The sequence below is a fragment of the Siphateles boraxobius genome, unplaced genomic scaffold (genome assembly GCF_051911475.1).
Source record: "Siphateles boraxobius isolate OS27281-9 unplaced genomic scaffold, OSU_SipBor_1 9, whole genome shotgun sequence".
NCBI lineage: Eukaryota > Metazoa > Chordata > Actinopteri > Cypriniformes > Leuciscidae > Siphateles > Siphateles boraxobius.
Genome location: NW_027509219.1, coordinates 26,986,098 through 27,001,087, shown reverse-complemented (window position 1 = coordinate 27,001,087; position 14,990 = coordinate 26,986,098). Strand labels below are relative to the sequence as shown.

The 14,990-nt window shown below is 36.6% G+C and overlaps 1 protein-coding gene across 1 annotated transcript; it reads right to left on the bottom strand.

Annotated features, from left to right (window-relative positions):
• Positions 1–196: 196 nt before the first annotated feature.
• pola2 (polymerase (DNA directed), alpha 2) lies at positions 197–14,983 on the bottom strand. The gene is made up of 19 exons (XM_077223465.1): positions 14,845–14,983; positions 14,484–14,607; positions 13,241–13,365; positions 13,009–13,091; positions 12,855–12,912; positions 12,522–12,631; positions 12,109–12,302; positions 10,365–10,453; positions 10,084–10,236; positions 9,908–9,970; positions 9,755–9,809; positions 9,549–9,673; positions 9,317–9,355; positions 9,152–9,225; positions 8,951–9,059; positions 8,109–8,215; positions 817–873; positions 561–687; positions 197–463 (listed from the first exon to the last, which is right to left on the bottom strand). Exons 2-19 carry the CDS (start codon positions 14,563–14,565, stop codon positions 311–313), a joined length of 1,803 nt encoding a protein of 600 aa, XP_077079580.1. The 5' UTR covers positions 14,566–14,607; positions 14,845–14,983; the 3' UTR covers positions 197–310.
• Positions 14,984–14,990: the final 7 nt, after the last annotated feature.

Sequence of the window (14,990 nt, the reverse complement as noted above, 5' to 3'; positions counted from 1 at the left end):
CTGCCTTAACATCAGCTGAACGGAAGTTTTTACATTTTCATTAAATTTTACAGATAATTTCTTTTGGAATAACATGCACTGATAAATTGTTCACAATAGAGAATGTCCAAGATCAGTTTTGATTTTATGTTGACACTCATTTTAAATAGTAAAAAAAAAAAAAACCATTGTAACTAGACATTAACTGGACAAAACAGCCTTTTACAAAGCATTTTATTTTCCATCCACTTTAAGTGAGAAGATTTAATACAGACATAAAAAATACAGACATGATTTAATAGAGTTCAAGCAGTAGAAAAGGTATATTGTATCATATTTTCACCACCTGTCCTGCTATACATGGGCTTACTCTCTTCCCATCCACCAGCACAGGGTTCGGCTGAACGAGTAAACGTCCATAAGTCCCGCCCACCTGTCCTTTAGTGAGACGGCCAGGATTGACACATACACAGCCAATAACATCCTGGGAAATAATGGCGAATTTGTTCCAGTCAGAATTGATATAAAAAAAAATGTTTGACATGGTATATAAATCAACTTCTGAAATATGATTTATTTACCTTGATGAAATACCGAAGTTCAGAAGGAACGATAAGAATATCAGGTGTGAGGTTCATTTGGCTGAACTGTTGAAACTTCTCATAATCCATGTTAACTTCCTCCGCAGGAGGATATAGAGGATAGTAGCTAAAAGAACAAATAAACAAAAGATTACAACTGCATATCACTGTAGCAGCAAAGAAGAGTACAGATTTTTTTTTACTGCTTCTCAAGACCGAGGTCATTTCATTTAAAGATGAGAAATGTTCTACAAACCTTCTCTGGGTCAACATGTGTTTCATGATCCGTGAGAAACGCTCTGTGCCAGTGCCACTGCAAAAACGGTAATGACAAATCAGTGCTTCTGCGCTCTCATTCCTCTGAAGGAGTATTTATTTTTAAATTCAAATAATCGTCAATGAAATAATGAATCAGAAAACAGTACACTTTAAACAAAAGTTAATTTACTCTTGTTCCTAATGCCGAGTTCACACTGCACGATTTTCCAAGTAGTCGGGTCACTGTTCTTTTCACACTGCACGACTATCTGGGGTAACATTCAGTTGCTGGTGTGTGCACACTGCACGATGGATCGGCGACAGGAGGTTTCACACTGCAGCGATCATTGGTCATTTCACAACCAAACACACACGAGAAGTGATAAGGAAATAACGCAAGATCACGTGTGTGTGAGACTGAAATCGTTATTAAAAATGATAGCCTGCAAAAAGCTTGCGATCCAAATTGTCTGTGCACTGATCTGCAGTGAAAAGGAGAGAAAAAAAAAAGATTATGCAGGAGGAAATAGTTGGGGAGACGAGGGGAGCATTGTGTTTTCTGCAGAGAGGTGGGGGTGAATAAATAATTTTGCAATGTGCTGCCGCCTGCCGGTCAAGCAAATTAGGGCTGGGGGAAAAAAATCGATTCTTAGATCCATCGCGACGTGGACGATTCTGAATCGATGCACAAATGTAAAAAATTTGTTTTTTTTCTCTCTCTAATAACGTAATATTGAAGGAACGCAAAAGGCGGAACTCTGAAGCACGGACGTATCAGTGCAATGCCAGTCACAAAAAGTAACATTTTGACTGTGTTCTCTGCACTTTCACTTTTTTATTATTTAATTGTGTATAAGAGCGGCTTTGTATGTTACTAATTATTCAGAATATGCGTAAGTCCACAAGCATTATTTTTGTATGAGATTTGTGATGAGATTTTGCGACAGCAAAATGTTTTTTGTCTGAAGGATTATATTGCTCATTGCACACAACAGGAGGATGTTGGTTAGAAGTCTATTATTAAATGCTAGAGATTCAAATATGCTGAAGTTTGTATTCATTTACTGCAAGTATGCTGCTAGTACAGGCACACATTTACTTTCCTGTTGGTTCTTTGCAATGGTGGGACATATGCTGGCAAATGTAACCTTCCAGTTGACTTGCCAAATCACTTCCATTTGTTTTATTAATAAAATGAATATAGGAAGGATTGTAAGTAAATTCTTTATGGGTCATCATAAATACTTTGCTTTAAAAAAGTAGCCACACAAAAAAAAGATGCATCGATAATCACTTTAGCATCGCAGCCCTCTGAATAGTAATGGAGTGAGGAGCCTAGAGATTCCAACCCTGTGCTTTGTTTCTGTTTGATATAATTGTAAATATATCTATTCAATAGGGTTGGGCGGTATTATGGTATCGTATACCGCAGGGTCTTAACCTGTTAAGCACTGAAGCCATTTTTGAGTTGCTTTGTCTGAGAGACACGCATAAAAGTACAGACTCATAACTCCAAAACTCGAAAGAGTCAAAAGGGAGGTATTGTTTGATAGAACACTTTTCAAATTTTTTGAAAATATAAATTACATTACATTTGGACATTCTCCTGCTGAGAAACTGCTGATAAAAGACAAAAAAAAAAAAAATTATATAATATTTTTATATAATATAATTTTTATTATGATTTTGCATATTTCTTGTTTGACATGGGATAACTCTGGAAGGAAATATGGTAGCTCAAAAATTCTTTTTTGGTGAAGTCCCTCTACAGGTGACCTGCATCTGGATCAAATTTTGTGGTGATTGCATAAAGTACTCAAAAGTTACAGCATTCTGAACAAACGTAGCCTTTTTGTTTAGTCCTCACACATTTGAAAGGCAATAAAAAAAATTTTTGTTTTCTGAGTGACACACAAAACTAAAGACTCATAACTCCAAAACTATAGCAAGGAGAGTCAAAAGGTAGGTATCGTTTGATAGAACACTTTTCAAATTTTTTGAAAATATAAATTACATTACATTTGGACATTTTCCTGCCGAGAAACTGCTGATAAAAGACAAAAAATAAATATAATTTTTATTATGATTTTGCATATCTTTCTTATTTGACATATAATAACTCAGGAAGGAAATAAGGTAGGTGGAAAATTCTTTTTTTGGTGAATTCCCTCTACATGTGAGCTGCATCTGGATAAAATTGTGTGGTGATTGGATAAAGGAATCAAAAGTTACAGCATTTGGAACCAAGACAGGCTTTTTGTTCAGTCATTGACGCCCCCTAATGGGCATTTTTAAAATTGTTCCTCCATGGAGAATATCTTGTCATAAACGCAATAGATTATGTTCATTTTGGGCTCATTTTAATTGTAATAGTATGCTGTAAAAAATGATGTGCCATTTTCAACGATCTGTGAATGTTTCATGAGCTGTATTATGTTTTTGGCACATTGCAGTACATAGTAAAAAAAAAGTATTTTATAGATTATGAAAAAAATTAATTCTATTTATTAGCAAATAACTAAGCAATACTTAGGAGATGTTCAAATTGGCTACATTCACTATTAAGTTCAGACATATAATATGACATCTATTTTGTGTTAATCAAGGCAATATTTTTGAAAAATATGATAATTAATATTTTCGCAGCCAGGTGGCCTCCGCGGGCGGTGCCCTCAGAGTTAGAGGGACTACTCAGCACTCGTTCAGAGTTGATCGAAGTTGTTAGATGCTTTAAAAAGCTGAGATTCTAAGCTTTAAGATAATACATATTTTGTGTTATCCCACGTTTGAAAAAAGCACGGATGGCTCCGGAAACATTGGAAAACACATTGCATCCCGGAAAGATGAGAGACATGTTTTTTAGCCAAGCATGCATCACTTCGTGAGGTATATCTCGTGATCAACGAAATGGATCATGTTGTTTTTGGGCTCTTTGTAATCGTGAGAATCTGCTGTCAATAAAGATATTCGATTTTTCACAATCCATGCATGTTTCATGGAGTTATGAGCTGAAACGTCACATCAGTGAGTGAGTTTGGGCTCTTTTTAATCTTAACAATCTGGTGTAAATAATGATGTGCCATTTTACACGATTTATGCATGCTTCATTGAGTTATGAGTGAAATCGCGGCATTAGTGCTCCATCTATATACAAGGCTCTATGTGCGCCTGTGGGGGTGCGTGTGTTACAACTCCATTAGGAATATCTTAAGATCTGAGTGATGGATTATGCTGTGTTTGGGCTCTTTTTAATCGTGAGAGTCTGCTGAAAATAATGTTGTGCAATCCTACGATCTGTGCATGTTTCATGAAGTTATAAGCGAAAAACCAACGCGAGTGCTTCACCAGTATATACTTGGCTAGGTACGTCTGTGGTATTTTTTGTGTTGGAACGCCATGAGGAATATCTTTAGATCTGATTTATGGAATATATTGAGTTTGGGCTCTTTTTAATCGTGAGTCCCTGCTGTAAATAACGATATGTCATTTTTCATGATCGATGTATCTTTCATGAAGATACGAGTGAAAAGGCCAAGTCTAAGCTACCTTGCTTGGCTACGTGCGTCTGTGAGGAATATCTTTAGTTCTGAGTGATGGATTATGTTAAGTTTGGACTCATTTTAATCGTAAGAATCTGCTGTAAATAATGATGTGTCATTTCCCACAATCGGAGTATGTTTAATGAAGTTACGAACGGAAATGTGCCTTAAATTATGCATCCTTATATGATTTACATATGGTCTCTTGAGGGGCTTCTTGTACAAAACCTCACTCAAGTTTAGTAAAAAGCCCGAAACAATTATGCTTGTTCTATTCTACTCATTGAGACCTTTCAAATGACATATGGCACATGACTATCTGAGCTGTATGATGTATTTGACATATTGTAGTATGTACTACTTCATAAATTATGAAAACATTTTTTTTCTATTTATCAGCAAATAACTCATCACTACTTAGGAAGTTATAAAATTGGCTACTTCATTGTAAATTTCAGACTCCAACTTAAAATAGGTGTCATTTGAAAGCTTAATCAAGGTAATATTTTTGAAAAATATTATTATTATTTTTTATCGAAGCTAGGTGGCGCCAGCTGGCGGTACACTCCGTCTTAGAGGGATTACTCAGCACTCGTTAGGAGTTGATCAAAGTGATTAGATGCATTAAAAAGCTGAGATTCTAAGCTTTAAAATGATACCTATTTTGTGTTATTTCATTTCAGTACCGAGGGCGTTGGTTATTAACAGGTTAAAATAGCAACGGTATCAGTTTCAATACCGTCATTACCGGCACTTATATATAATATATAAATATAATTTATTCAATGCCTAAAAATGCTTATGTAGTTGTCATCAAGTGACAGTGTGGAGGAGAAAGAGAGAGAGAGAGAAGGGAGAGGCGGTAAATACTGACGAGGCAATTTGTAAATGTTGCAATAAAAAAGGTGACCGCGAGAGATGGAAACACCTCTAACCTAATGTCGCATCTCCGAAACAACCACCCACTCACTGCTGCGAGGATGCATTTTGCCCCGAGTTCATTAAATAAGCGCATTAGTTTATATTTGTTAAAATATTATATTGTTATTTTTTTTACGTTGATAATGAAAACTGAACAGCACGAGTTAGATGGGATGCATCGGGAGTCAGACATTGACCACTTAATTAAGTTTCATTTTGTAAAAGGCCTTTCTTTAAAGTGAATTTCGTTTTGTATAAATTGTATCTTAATTTTAATAATTTTTTTATCAACCAATTGCATGGATTTAATAAATAAGAATCAAATATAGCAGACAACATAATCATGACATGATCGTGCGCTGGCGCGCCGCGGTCACTTGCATTGAAATCTCATCATAAATTAACCGAAACTCAGTGTATGTCTCACAGACATGACAGATAGGCCTATATCTAAATAGAGCTTGAAATTTCATTAAACGAAACAATTCAAAACGAAAAGAAATAGGCCACTCGCTGATTATTTAATCCATGATGTGCATTTCTCTCTATGTGCGTTCATACGGAAATGGCGATCATCAAATTCATTAAACGAAACTATTCAAAACGAAAAGAAATAGGCTAGCCTACTCTCTGATTATGTAATCCATGATGTGCATTTCTCTCTATCGTTCACTATGGAGATGGCGATTCGTCAATTTCTCTAAACGAAACAATTCAAAAGGAAAAGAAATATAGGCAGCAAACTCTCTGATTAATCCATGATGTGCATTTCTCTCTATAGGCACGTTCACTACGGAGATATCAATCGTCAATTTCTTTAAACGAAACAATTCAAAAGGAAAAGATATATAGGCAGCATACTCTCTGATTAATCCATGATTTCTATCTATAGGCGCGTTCACTACGGAGATATCAATCGTCAATTTCTTTAAACGAAACAGTTCAAAACGAAAAGAAAAAGGCTAGCCTATACCTTCTGATTATGTAATCCATGATTTGCATTTCTCTCTATATATGCACGTTCACTAGGAGATGGCGATCGTCAACTTAATCTTTGCAGCACTGACAGAAAAGTTGTATTAAAGGAGAACTCCGGGCAATTTTTAAGTTAATCTTGATCGTTAGACCTTTGTGAGTACTGACTATAGAAAAAAAAACGAACCGGATTGGTGCTTGCTACGCGGAGCTGCGACCGCGAATGCCCAGAGCTCCCACTCAGCTAAAACGGCAGCTATGGGGGCATGGACATAAAGAGCGTTTTTGAGCCTCTTAACAGACACAAAATGCAATTAAAATGTCTGTCCAACATGAACAGGGACCCTACATGTGAACAAGATGCGTTTAGCAGTCTTTTAGACGGCAAGCTGTAGTCTCGCGCTGCAGTCCCTTGCTGTAGCCGGAAAAGGTAAACAATGTCCAGGTGGGAGGAGCATTGATCATGTGCGACGAGTTATGATCAGAGTTGCTTACAAGTGAAGAAGAAATGGTTCGTGTTTGTGCCTTTCTGAATTGTGGCAACCGAATGTGAAAATATAAGAGCTTAAATTTTCATCGTCTTCCTTTCCATGACCTCGAGATTCTGCAGTTGTGGCTAGTTGTACTTCAACTTGATGTGCAAACTCCCGTAGAAGTACTACGCGCTAAAGATTACCGCATTTGCAGTGAACACTTTGACAAGGATGACTACACACACTCAACACAGCGGGGTCGTTTGAAGAAAAATGCCATTCCATGTACGAAGACTCGTCGCACATGATCAACGCTCCTCCCACCTGGACATTGTTGACCTTTTCCGGCTACAGCACGGGACTGCAGCGCGAGACTACAGCTTGCCGTCTAAAATACTATTTAGGTGAGTTGAAACAATGGCTAAGTTGCTAAACGCATCTTGTTCACATGTAGGGTCCCTGTTCATGTTGGACAGACATTTTTATTGCATTTTGTGTCTGTTAAGAGGCTCAAAAACGCTCTTTATGTCCATGCCCCCATAGCTGCCGTTTTAGCTGGGTGGGAGCTCTGGGCATTCGCGGTCGCAGCTCCGAGTAGCAATCCGGTTCGTTTTTTTTCTATAGTCAGTACTCACAAAGCTCTAACGATCAAGATTAACTTAAAAATTGCCCGGAGTTCTCCTTTAATAAAAATCAATGGACGCGTATCACCGGATTTACAAATGCACTTCTTGCTTGTTGCTTGTTAATTTAATTTAAATTAATTAATATAATGAATACTTTAATTGTCATAATTAAATATTATTAAGTGTCCCATTTTTGCTCATTTATAAATAGTATTTATATCTAACACCCCCTCAGCACCTGGGTTAAAAAATTATTTGGCGCCTCCATATTATAACGGCCCACGTATTAAAAATAAGAAAAAGTCCAAAATTTGGATACCGCCCAAGCCTACTATTCAAATAATGATATTCTGGTCTATAACTCCTCCCTGAACTTCCCCTGCCCTGTATCTTGCTCTCTCATTGGCTGTAGGTCACCGACTATGTAGTTTTCAGTCGGAACACATTCATACAGCAGGATTTTGAATCCTTTTGAAGGATTTTTAGCATGCCAAATATCTCACAGCTGTCGACTATTCTCTCAGATCGCATCTTTGATAATTCACACTGCGTGATTGTCACTCACGTGAACGAGCACCGATTTGCCTGTGATTTTTCCTGGAATTTGTCGGCGATCTCCCAAAACCTGTCGGCGAGCGAAAATCGGGCCTAAAATCGTTCAGTGTGAACTCGGCATAAAGTAGCCACAGTGTAAATGTACATGTCAGTTGTAGGCTGTTTTCATGCTATAATTACCAGTTGGTTCAATGGTATTACCTGCTGATCTCTTCAGCTCCCATATGGAACAGAATGTCTGTAGATGTCAGGCCAAAAGTCACATTACCAATGAGGAGCGTGCAGGGGTCACTCGCCAAGGTCACTCGCTAAGGGTGGAAAATGAATATTGGACAACAAGAGAAGTAATAGAAATGGTTTAACTTATTCAGCATAAGATAATATAAAAATAACGTCTTTCTAATTAAAGGGACAGATCACCTAAAAAATGAAAATTCTCTCATTTACTCACCCTCATGTCATACCTATAGTATTACTTTCTTCAGAAAAACACAAACTAAGATTTTTAGGACAATGATCAATCTCTGAGTCCATATAATGCAAGTGAATGGTCCCGCTCGGGTCAAAGCGATCATGAGTCGTGACCCTAATCAATTCGAACGCAGTGGATGAATCAATGTCTTCTGAAGCAAAACGACAGGTGTGTGTAAGAATTTTTAACTAATTTTAACTAAGAATTAATGCTTCCAGTTTACTGTGATATAAGCATTCACGAGAGGGATGTTGTGAGTGTGACGCGTGACTTAAGTGCATTGTGAAGTTCACGCGAGAACAACCGGTCCTCTGTGCTTCCGAGTTACTTAATATACAAACTTCAAATTAGTATTTTTCTTACACAAACCTATCGTTTAGCTTCAGAAGACCCGCAGTGGATGAATCAGTCACGATCGCAGTGTGGGTTTTTTTTAAGCGTCAGTGGAGAAGCAGCCATTCACTTACAATTTATGCGCTCAGATTATTGTCCTAAAAATCTGTTAGTGTTTAACTGAAGAAAGAGAGGCATATACTTTCAAATAAACAGAGAATTTAGCTAATCATCTCACTGCTGTATCATCTTTGCTGAGGTTGGTCAGGTTGAAGGGTGGCTGAGGATAAATGCAATGATGATTGACATCCCTCTGAGATGGCACAAACACCAACCTGGATCCCGACCTATAGTAAAAGAATGCAAGCGTTAAAAACACAATCATACATATGTGATCACTTTCTATAAAGCTGTGGAGAAAAAATATAGACACACACACCCTTTGGTTCCTTCCACTATGCTGTCCACACATCTCTTGAAGATGGACTGAAATGTTTCTGTAACCTGGTTTTTCTGTTAAAAAAGGTAGAAAGTGTTTAAATTTGTGGGCATGAGGAAAAATTGTTAATAAAGGAATTTAAAATGCATACAAAATCTGGTTTACCTCAATCTGCTCATGTTTGGAATCAACAAATGGCCCAAACTATGAGATAAATAAACAGTTAATTACTAGCCAAAATGTCACAGTTTTTCTTTTAAATGTCTTTTTGACATTTAAACATATTTTGATTAAATGTCCAGAAAAGCAGTCATCTGCAAAGATAAATTAGGTTTTATCACAACAACCTGGTTGTTGGAACATAACACCACAGAAATGGGCACAAAGCTGGACCCACCAGAATGCACACATCAGGACGATCTTTATTGATGATAGTAATGAGGTCAATCAGAGGGTCATAGGTCAGACTTTCAGAGGGGGTGTAAGGTCCACAAGCCATCATAACCATCACAGGCTCAGACACTGAAAAAGTGTGTTATAAAGGGTTTAATGTGAGCCATGATCTCATCAGGGATGTTCTTAATACATTTTCACCAATCTTACCTTCATCCATTTCATGTTTCACTTCAGAAGGGCAGTAAAAAGGGAGGGGAATACCCTAGTGGACAAACAAATCACTGAATAAATTGAATTCATAAAACAAATTGTAAACTTAACCTAAACAAGTCTAAAGTATAAAGGGTATTAGTGAGATACCTCGTATAGTTTGGTAGCTACAAACTTCTCCCCAGAGGTGTTCATCCCATCCATGACAACAACCTACAAAACAAACGTAAAAATTAGTAATAGAATATTACTTAGCAATACTTTAAAAACAAACATAAAAAAAGAGGAAAAAAGCAGTATATGCATCCAATAGGTGTATATCTCACCTGTCCAGGGAAGAGTGAGAACTCTTTGAGCTCAGACAGATCCACAGGCACCTGTCTGCCTCCCTGTTCCTGTCCAGCCTCCAGCAGCACAGACTGGGCATTGAGCTTCCCGTTACTGTCACAACACACCTGCCCCAGTACTGTGATGCTATCCTGAGAATGAGATCATGAATATGCAGACTCCAAAATTAAATTTAGTACACCAGCCATAAATAAGTTCTTTTTTATCACTTTGATAAAACTGAATTATTGAGCCATTATGATGATATCTGTGATTGTACCTGAACTGGCAATGAAACTGGAGAGAATTCCTCTATATTAAAATGACTCCGCAATTCCTCTCCAAGCTCTTCAATCTTTTCCGTCAGAACTACAGACAAGGACATAAATAAATGTTTAAGAATATATAAAGAGACAGTCTTTACGTATCAAGTATATACATACAATAACAACATGTACAACATACATAAAATTTGTAAACATATAAAATGAATTTAATTTCTTAATTGTCATGTCATTGTCCTGGCCAAATTCCCTCCATTGGCCCTTGCCAATCATGGCCTCCTTATAAACCCCAATCCATTGAATTGGCTGCCGCACTCTATCTCCTCTGGTGTGTGGTGAGCGCACTGGCGCCATTATACTGTGGCTGCCGTCACATCATCCAAGTGGATGCTGCACAGTAGTACATATGAAAGCGCTACACACACACACACACACACACACACACACACACACACACACACACACACACACACACACACACACACACACACACACAGACACAGACACACACACAGAGACACACACACACACACACACACACACACACAGTGCGCAGAATGATGCGCTTGAAGCAACATGGAGTCACAGAGCGCAGCGCTTCGCATTGAAAAGTCAAAAAAAACAAGGGGAAGAGATATTGATGCTTAGATCATATCTATGCAACCGTTTATTGAGCATTTTCTTTTAACAGTTGTAAATTTCAGTTACTGTGTGTGTGAAGAACAATTCATAGAGCTCTCTACTAGGGTTGTCACGTTACCCAAATTCCAGTAGTCGGTGCCAATACCATTAAAATTTTACGGTTCTCTGTAACAATTTTGATACCACAGCAAAATCTGTTGGAACTATTTGACTATCTAAAAAAATATTAAATCAAATTCAATGAATTTAATATTTATGATGGTAATCATAAGTAAATAATACATATAAACATTTGAAGGCCACATGCTCTTTAAAAGTAAACTTTTTATAAAAAAAGATCAAGTAAAACACAAGCAACCCTCTACACACCTAGTAATAATAATAATAATAATAATTATTATTATTAGTGTTAGTATAATTATTACATTGAGACATAGCTAAATCTACAGTACCCCAATATATTTCTGTCAATTTCTTCAAGTTATACCAAACTTTTATTTTGATGGGTTGCCGTGAAGACATTTGAGTTTCTGTGGGTTTATGATATGATGATAGTTTTTTCTCAAATGAAACGGTAAAATGCTCATGAAGTGAATCAGACCCAGAGCGGCTCTGGAGATGAAGTTATAGTGAGGTGGAAGAGGCTGATAACACAGCGAACGTCACACGTGATATCAGCGTGTGTCTGTGTGTGGTAATTGAATATGGTAATATGGTGCTTTACAACATTTTTATATCTTTAGTGGGGCTTAACAATAACAGAGAATAGTACATACAATATCGGACATCACTGAGAAGATGCAGCCGCGGCAGGGAGGATTTTTGGGGGATGAATCTCCCGAGCACTGTCACTGCTTTCCACCATGTCTTCTCGCACACAAAAACAATGTTGCATGCTGCGGCTGTTAGACTGAATCTGTTAGAACGGCTGACGCAAGTTTTCAAAAAAGCAATAATCGAAAACACGGTTTTCGTGATAATTCAATTTTAAACGATAATACTAACTGTGAGGATATTTTATCGTGGTTTATCTTGAAACCGGTAATCGTTCCATGACTCCATGCCTAACTGACGGCAACAATGAGAACATGGACTCACCGTCCCGCACGTCTCTCAGTCTCTGGAACATGTATTTGTAGCTGCTGATGAGTGAATTGTCTCCTCCTGCCAGCATTTCCACCCTCACACTTGTCTGTCCTTTACCCGTCCAGCGAGGACCTTGCACCGTCCCAAACGACGAAACCACCTCTCCTCGTCCCCCACGCATGCCATATTTTTGAGAAGGCGTTGCACTACACAAACAAATAATATAATTTTTTATTAGATTAAATGTATTGTATCATCTTGAAGTGAAAAGACATGTCATGGTAATTATTCTATGTTGTCTTTAGGGTACTTACTGGGAGATCAAACTTTTGGTTGCCTTGGTGATTTTGTTAATGGTTAGTTTGCCTAATAAAGACCTCATATATTTAAAGCTATCTAGATAAAAAAAATGGTGAATTGGTTACCTTAATGAGAAGCTGGCAGGTGACAGCATTAGACTGGGACTGGCGAGTCGGGCCACACCTCTCTTGGACTGAGGATGTTCTGGGGTGGTCAACGCTCTCTTCTGAGAGCCCTGTGGTAACACAGAGATGAAGACAGTAATACATTTACATTTGCACTTTCTTACCAATCCAGTTACGAAGAAAGCACATTTCAATGTATTCCAAATTACAGCAGTTCAAATAAAAGTTGGGTTAAGAGCTGAGCTATACAATACTTTCTGACTGCGAACCAATAATGAATTTCTATGTGTTCCAGCAAATCTCCCCCATTAACCTGACTCCCGTTTTTCTCACCTTGGCAGGTGTTGAATAGGAATCCAACAAGTTCTCCTCTTCCTCTTCTGCTCGGATTCTGTGAGACTCTGTTAAGAAGACCACTGTGAACATTTAGGGACCAATTGAAATAATTTCAAATTAAAACTAGTGATTGTTTGAGCTGAAAGGATACAGTTCCTGGATTGAGTTGATGTCTCTAGTCTTGTTAAGCTGGCTTCCCTTTGATGAGCTTTTTGACTTTTTCTTGTTCAGTATCTGAAAGAGTACATAAGCAGTATGCAAATCAAGAAGGGAAACATTTATTAAAATAGTATCCTATTTATTAAGGCATCTCAAGAGATGCCAGAATATCTGTGTTGCGGTTGACATGCAGCAGTATGCGTTTATAATGGCCTTGTACTAACTTCATGTTCAAACTGGTCCAGGTTATCAAGAGTGAGCAGCAGCTGGTTTTTAGAGGCGCTGAAAGCAAACCACTCGAATACAATCTCATCCCCATTCAGCCTGTGACACAAACACTGCTCCAACACTACGAGAAAGAATAATTACCGCATATGACCACTGTAAGTATAATATGTATATATATATATATATATATATATATATATATATATATATATATATATATGTATATATATAAATATATATATATATATATATATATATATACATATACACAGTACCGGTCAAAAGTTTGGAAACATTACCATTTTTAATGTTTTTAAAAGAAGTCTCTTATGCTAAACTAGCCTGCTATTATTTAATCAAAATACAGAAAATATGGTAATATTGTGAAATATAATTACAATTTAAAATAATGGTTTTTTATTTGAATATACTTTGAAATAGCCTATTTATTTATGTGATGCAAAGCTGGATTTTAATCAACCATTACTCCAGTGTCACATGATCCTTCAGAAATCCTTCTAATATGCTGATTTTTTATCAATGTTTGAAACAGCTGTGCTGCTTAATATTTGTTTATAACATGTGATACTTTTTTCAGGATTCTGTGTTGAATAAAAAGTTGAGAAAAAGAACAGCATTTATTTAAAATGGAAATCTTTGGTAACAATGTTCACTACCGTTCAAAAGTTTGGGGTCAGTCATTAAAAAAAAAAAGAATAAATTAATATAGTTAAATTGATAAAAAGTGATAGTAAAGATTTATATTGTTAGAAAATATTTATATTTTGATACTTTTTATTCATCAATGAATTCTGAAAAAAGTATAACATTAAACAAATATTAAGCAGCTCATCTGTTTCCAACATTGATAATAAATCAACATATTAGAATGATTTCTGAAGGATCATGTGACACTGAAGACTGGAGTATTGACTTATGAAAATTCAACTGTTTCACAGAAATAAATTATATTTTGAAGTATATTAAAATAGAAACCCATTATATTAAATTGTAATAATATTTCACAATATAACTATTCTTTTCTGTATTTTTGATCAAATAAATGCAGGCATGATGAGCATAAGAGACTTATTTCAAAAACATAAAAAAAAGTTATACACACACATTTATATTTTCACAATAAGGAATGTACTAATTTTTAGAGCATTATGTCATGGCATGCTAACAATGTTGTAATTTTATATACAAAAAACAATAAATAAGAAACTTGACGTTTACTTTTGTCCACAGTGTCATTGTTGAAGGCTATGTTGAAAGTGTCCAGTTCAGACTTGATGTCCTCTGCAGTGACTGATGCCATTGTTGTTGTTGTTTCCGCCGATGTTCAAATATAAAGAAAAAACTGTAAAAAACAGAAACGACCTCATTAAGATTTAACGTTAGACGTTCCGAGTCACACATTTCATTAATCGCAAGTGTAACAGAACGAAAGTTTTGAGTCTCATTGAACTGGCGCTAAATAACGTTACAATAACTTAACATATTTCGCTTTCTAAATACAATTTTATTCAGCTGAAGATAGAGCTCGAATTAAGAAATGTATCTTCGAAACGGATAATATAATAATATGAAAGTTTACCTTCTATATTAACGTCAAAAATCAGCTGTCATATTCCTCTCAAAAGTCTTTGCATCACGTTTGGATTGCCGCGAAAAAGTACCAGCATAACAGCACTGAAAGGCCACTTCCGGTTTCCCTACGCGCACTCCAGGACGCTAGGGGGA

Bases quoted from the DNA above. Each gene is read 5' to 3' on its own strand.
- pola2 (XM_077223465.1), bottom strand. From the start codon at position 14,565: ATGGCATCAGTCACTGCAGAGGACATCAAGTCTGAACTGGACACTTTC. The intron at 12,632-12,854 runs GTGAGAAAAACG...GTGTTACCACAG, and splicing joins CCTATTCAACACCTGCCAAG to GGCTCTCAGAAGAGAGCGTT. The intron at 9,810-9,907 runs GTATCTCACTAA...TTTGTCCACTAG, and splicing joins TAGCTACCAAACTATACGAG to GGTATTCCCCTCCCTTTTTA.